Source organism: Endocarpon pusillum (genome assembly GCF_000464535.1).
Source record: "Endocarpon pusillum Z07020 unplaced genomic scaffold scaffold6441, whole genome shotgun sequence".
NCBI classification, from domain to species: domain Eukaryota; kingdom Fungi; phylum Ascomycota; class Eurotiomycetes; order Verrucariales; family Verrucariaceae; genus Endocarpon; species Endocarpon pusillum.
Window position 1 is genome coordinate 308,974 of NW_006916590.1, and position 6,000 is coordinate 314,973.

Genomic DNA, 6,000 nt, shown 5'->3' on the forward strand with positions numbered 1-6,000 from the left:
TGTATAATAGATGCAAGTTTATGGCCAAAGATATTGACAGACAGAAAATGCGGTGGTAGATTGTCTCTTGCTAAGTCGAGAGCAGACGTTGGATTCGAGGATGATGGGTTTGCAACATGGGAGAACTGGCCCTTCTCAGTCGGACTCCAGGCAATCGTCTCGGCGATAATCGTACTGCAGGAGGCGATCCGGTTCATCCAGTTTGCTGAGTGCCTTTCTGCCCACACTCTCCACTATTGCATATGCTGCTGAGGATTCTTACCAACACGACAGAAATCAAGTCTGGCTCGTTGCCCTGATTGCGCAAACGACTCCACTGACCGGTGGCCGGCCATCTGGTCTTGAACTGATCATTCTTACTGCAAGAGCGAACAGGGGTCTGAGTCTCATCCAATGGTCGGATACCTGCATATGCTGCGCCCAAGAGCAGAGGGTTGCGATGTTATCTGAAATCATCACTTTCTTCTGCCTATTATCTTTTAGGGGTAATTTTCTTTGACTAGACAGCCAAGCAGCTCAGGTAGATACAGCCCAATGAGAAGATGTCAGCGCTACTTAGCAGGAAGAGGCCCTCTTAAAATAATGCTAGGAGAGCCATCAAAGTGCGCTTAGACTAAGCATTACCATGATATTACTTAGAGGATATAAGGATATATAATTTAGTCTTCTGTGATCTAATAAAATCTTATTATTTATAACGTATTTTACTGCAAACATGATTATAATATGATCAAAATATGCCTCTCTTATCATATTAATATGGTGGTCATTTGACAGAATGCCTGTCATTTCTACTAATGGCACCTGGCTCATATCTTTAGCTACCCCTTCTCCTGGTAAGTACTACCATGATATTTAGTCGATCTTGTCGTCTGAGGCATGGGAATTAAACCCGGCTTTGATCAGTATCTCCCCACCATTTTCAACGATCTCATCAAGCTTGTTCGCAACACTAGATCTCTTCTCTCTGCTACTACCCATCATGGCATTTGCCCTTACAATCTCTGACAGGGCACAGCGCGGAGAGTAGATTTTGGTGCTTCTAGTCTTGCTATCACTGCTATCGCCGAAATCATATGCAAGTCCAAAATCAGCCCAGAGGAATCTTGCAGCATCGCCATTGGTGCTCATGGCCCTCATACAGTATACTTTCAGGCTTGACGTCTTTATGTTGCATTTTTGCTACCATGAATGTAGGTCAGGCCAGTGCTAAGACAGCCAACCGCCGTTGACAAAAGCTAAATAAGGTGTCAACCTGCTGTGCAGAGTGCGTAGAAAAGCAAGTTGATTGATAGCTACGGGGGTAGAGAGCGTAGATCTATGTACAATTGGGTGCACCGTACAGCGAAATTAGAAGCGAAATTGCGTCGGAAATTGACCAATTAGAAGCAGCAGAAACGCAGGGATTACGCATATTAAACGCGGCCAATTAGCCCTCTCAGAAGGTCAACATAAGGCTATGTCACGAGAGAAGTATCGGGGAAAGAGTATCAAATGTTGTGAGGAGAGTCATTCAGTCATACTTAAGTAGCTAAAGCGAATCTAGAATGTAATTCAGTTCAGCTTGACTTCCTCGTATGATTCTGCTACAAGTACTCCGTATGAACAACATTACTACATAACTATGGGGGGCATGAGGTATTGTGAGCTCAGCGCTAGTACTTTTACTTGGAAGCGTTCCTGTTACTACATAACAGCTAATTAAGTCCACATTAGAGTAAACGTAAATTTTCAACTCATTGAAATGGATGTGCTCAAGTCAAGCTTTGTAATACCAAATCACAGCATTATAGTACTAGTAGAGTAACGATAACTAGCTGCTACTAGCACCAGCCTAACAATACTTGCTACGTGTGCCTCTCCTCGTAGTAAGTACTGTACCTAGCCCGTTCTTGCACCTTGGGCCACCGGGTTCTGAACGCTTCCTCACCATTATACAGTACCACGTCAAAAGTATTGGATCGACGCGCACTTTTTTTCCAACACGCGTTTTTTACTACCTTTTTCAACCAACCACCATGAATCAACGCAGGGCTTTGGCGCCTCTAGAAATCAATAGGAGCTATGGCAAGGAGCTATCTCCATTTCAACGCGGTCAGATTTCAGCTTATAAGGCTGTGGGGCTGTCAAATGCAGAAATTAGCGAAAAAGTTACTTGCGGCAAATCCACTGTTTTCAACACCCTCGTACGAAATCCACTCTGTAACAAAGGCAATAGCTTGCCGTGGTCTGGTAGACCCCTTATATTAAATCGTGTTTTCAAAAACGAAATATTCTACGCATTATTCGAGCCAATCCAAGAATTACCTATGCAGCTCTTCGACTTGCCCTTAGGGTACCTGTTTCAAAAAGCACCCTTTATTGAATACTCAAAGACGAGGGCATTACTAATTAGCTTGCCAAAAAAAGACTTCTTTTAACTCCTGAAGTAGTCGCTAAGCACCTTACTTGGTATTTAGAACGAAAAAATTAGACGTGAGATGACTGGCGCAAGATCATATTCAGTAATGAATGTTCTCTTAAAAGAGGCTCTAGGGCCCGGCGAGTTTAGAACTTTCGTACGCCACAACAAAAGTGGGATAAGGATATGATTCAGCTATTTAAGAAAGGCAAGGATATCAGCGTCATGATATGAGGTGCAATTTATAGAAATGGGCGTTCGGATATCGTTCTTTTAGAGCGTGATCCTGATTCAGAGAAGTCAGGATACACTGCCAACTCTTATCTCACTGTTCTCCGTGAGCAAATCCCTCGAACGTATGAACCTGGTCGGATTTTCATGCAAGATAACGCCTGAATCCATACTGCAAAAAAGGTCAAGGCCTGGTTTGAGGAGGAGGGTATATCTCTGCTTGAATGGCCCCCTTATAGTCCGGATCTGAACCCAATTGAGCATCTCTGGGCGCAACTCAAGCAATGGATCAATGACTACTACCCTGACTTGATCAAAATGGGCAAATCTGAGGCCGAGTATCAACGTCTATTTACAGCTATTCATGAGGGTTGGGACGCCATTAGGCAAGAAGCTATTGATGCTTTGATCAAGAGCATGGATACCCGTATAAATGTAGTGATCAGGGCCAAGGGATGGTACACCCGCTTCTGATATCTAGTTTCCTATTTAGGAAATTAGTATTATTCGAAAAAGCAGATTTTAACGTATCATTTAATTGATTCTTATAGGATTCCAATAAATACCGGGCGTACAGTAGTAATTTGTATGGGAAGAGTGGAAAATGTTGGTGGGGTGAAAATGCGGGGTCGGTCCAATACTTTTGACCTAGTACTGTAATAACTAACTAGTACTTGAGTACCTTGAAGTTTGGTTGACTTCAATACCTGCTTATTGCTTCCAGCAAATTTATGCTTACAGACCCTGAGCAGCCGGATTGTTGTGCAACTACCTTGGTTAGAGCAACATGAAAGTAGATCTAACTTAGTTACTTGTACCCATGAGGCAGGCCGTAACTGCGCCTTGCCCACTGCGCCTTGCCTACCGCTTCCCCGCATGAATGTTTCATGTTCATGGTGAAGTCATTTCTAAGGTAGTTGCTGCCTGGATGCCTATTTCTTCAAGAACCCACGATCTGGCGGGATTCCATCTTTCTACTGTCATTCTCCAAGTGTCCCTCCTTCATTTCCCATCCCTAATCGTGCCGGCGCTCAATATCCAAGATGGTGCTCACCAAGACAACTCCCGATCCATATACACTTGTCAGCTCAGCCCATCATGACACCGTCTACAGCGATTTCGAGGACGTGGCCTCTGGCAAATATGCCGACCTGGATGCCCAGCTTATTGCATCCATTAGAAACCACCATCCAGGAATGACCGTGACTGTGATTCCAACCAGCTATGCCAATCTTGCTGCCTATGCAGCTGCCGGTTATGCACGGGCAGAGCTAGATACCTCCGAGGACTCTTTGCTGAGATGGAGATACTACCAGACGTCTTCAACCCGAGGCGGGCAGGGACATCTAGGAGAGGTCTTCTTCTTTGTTCGGTTCAAGTATACCTGGAAGAACATTGAATTTATTGTTTATACCGTTAGGGAGGGAATGATAACGCTGAATTACATTCTGTTCCCGCCAGATGACGACGAGACCGTCCTCTCACATTCCAAGGTCACCGATGCACTGCTACAGGCTGTTGGGGAAATCCAATTCGCAGTGGAAGGGACGATCCTGGTCTTCGAGAGATACTGGACACGGAGCAGAGCTTTGTATGAGCAAGTGCAAAAAGCATCTTGGGATGACGTAATACTCGACAAGAAGATGAAGAAGACTCTCACAGAAACTGTGGTTCACTTCTTTGACAGCGAGAAATCTTATAAAGACCTCGATGTTCCCTGGAAGGTGAGTTGCACATCTTTCTTCTTAGTCTTGCTTCATTATCCTGACTTGTGAACCAGAGAGGTTTGATCTTTTACGGGCCTGCTGGATGCGGAAAAACCATCAGCATCAAGGCGCTTATGCACACGCTCTCTATCCGCGAAAACCCAGTCGTAAGTCTTTACGTCAAGGCTCTTCATAATACCTATGAAATAGGCTCAGTCTTCCGGATGGCCCGTACAATGACCCCTTGCCTACTCATCCTCGAGGATGTGGACACTCTGATTACAGAAGAGCTGCGCTCTTACTTCTTTAACGAAGTCGACGGTCTAGACAGCAATGATGGCATCATGATGGTGGCCACAACCAACCATCTGGACCAATTGGACGGTGGTCTGGCTAAAAGGCCGAGCAGATTTGACCGCAAATATAATTTTCCGACCCCTGATCGTGAGGAGAGAATTCTGTACTGTGATTATTGGAAACAGAAGTTGCGGCACAACAAGAAGGTCGAGTTTCCAGAGGAGCTGCCACCAGCGATAGCGGACATAACGCAGGACTTCACATTTGCATATCTCAAAGAAGCATTCGTTGCTAGCCTGCTTACAATAGCGAGGCAAGATGAGGAGCGCGACGATGAAGACGAAGATGGTGACAGGATCACCAGCCCTAGAAATGACGATCCAGGTTTCCATGACAAGCTCATCAATACTGAGAAGGACATCTCTAATTTACCATTGTGGATTGAGATTCAGAAACAAGTAAAGATGCTCCGAGAAGACATGGACAGTGAAGACAAGGAAGTCAAGAAAAACACCTTGTGGGGCTTCCGAGCTCCAAGCACACGCCCAATGCCACCACGTGCTAATGGATGCTTCCCTTCAGCTTCGGCCCGGCGCATACCCCCGCTACAGGCTGATACGGAAGCTGTCCACATAATGCCATCATCAGAAACACCCAGTGAAGAAGACCAGACAGTGATCAGGATGCGTGCAGCTTTCAATCGAAAGACAGACAGACAGATACTGGGGCTTGACAAGGAACTTCATCGGTCGACCTAGGTTCGCAAAAGATTAACATCATGGAGGCACTGGCTGACAGGAGGGCCCTGGGTTCGTTAGATAGAGACAAGGCATGAATGTGCTGCAAGCCCTGACTCCCGACCAGGGTATAGGACAATGCTTGACCGTTTGGGGAGGTTTAGCTATTGAGTCAAAGCTACTTCATTTTGTGTGCCACAGGTTGACGGTTTGATATATTCCGTACAAGCATTAATTTATAAACAAACCCAAGGAGGGCCTAGACGTCTCGATCCATATGACTTTCCTACAAGCTGCCACGGACATGATGTTGTCCCCTGCCTTAGTGTCTACAAAGACGTCTCCAATTCAATTTTCCCGCATTGAAACATATTCTACTTACGGGACTATTATAATGTCCTTCGGAGTCGGCACCAAGCCACGAAGGCAATAATTCTACGCAGATGTTGACCAACACTTAGCAGTGATTGTGCACATTGCTAGCACCTCCAATTCCCCGTCTGGACCCTTTCCCTCCCATCAACACAAAAGTCCAGAGACTGCCTGTCACAAGGCGAAAATGATCCTCAGCCCGCGGCTCCACCTCTTCGAAATCAACGACCAACCATGGTGCGTAAAAAGCTCCCCC

The 6,000-nt window shown here is 45.6% G+C and overlaps 1 protein-coding gene across 1 annotated transcript; it reads left to right on the forward strand.

The window, feature by feature from the left end:
• Positions 1 to 3,675: 3,675 nt before the first annotated feature.
• Positions 3,676 to 5,393, forward strand: EPUS_01114 (uncharacterized protein; the record flags this gene model as incomplete). The annotated part of the gene is made up of 2 exons (XM_007807027.1): positions 3,676 to 4,356; positions 4,413 to 5,393. 2 exons carry the CDS (start codon positions 3,676 to 3,678, stop codon positions 5,391 to 5,393), a joined length of 1,662 nt encoding a protein of 553 aa, XP_007805218.1.
• Positions 5,394 to 6,000: the final 607 nt, after the last annotated feature.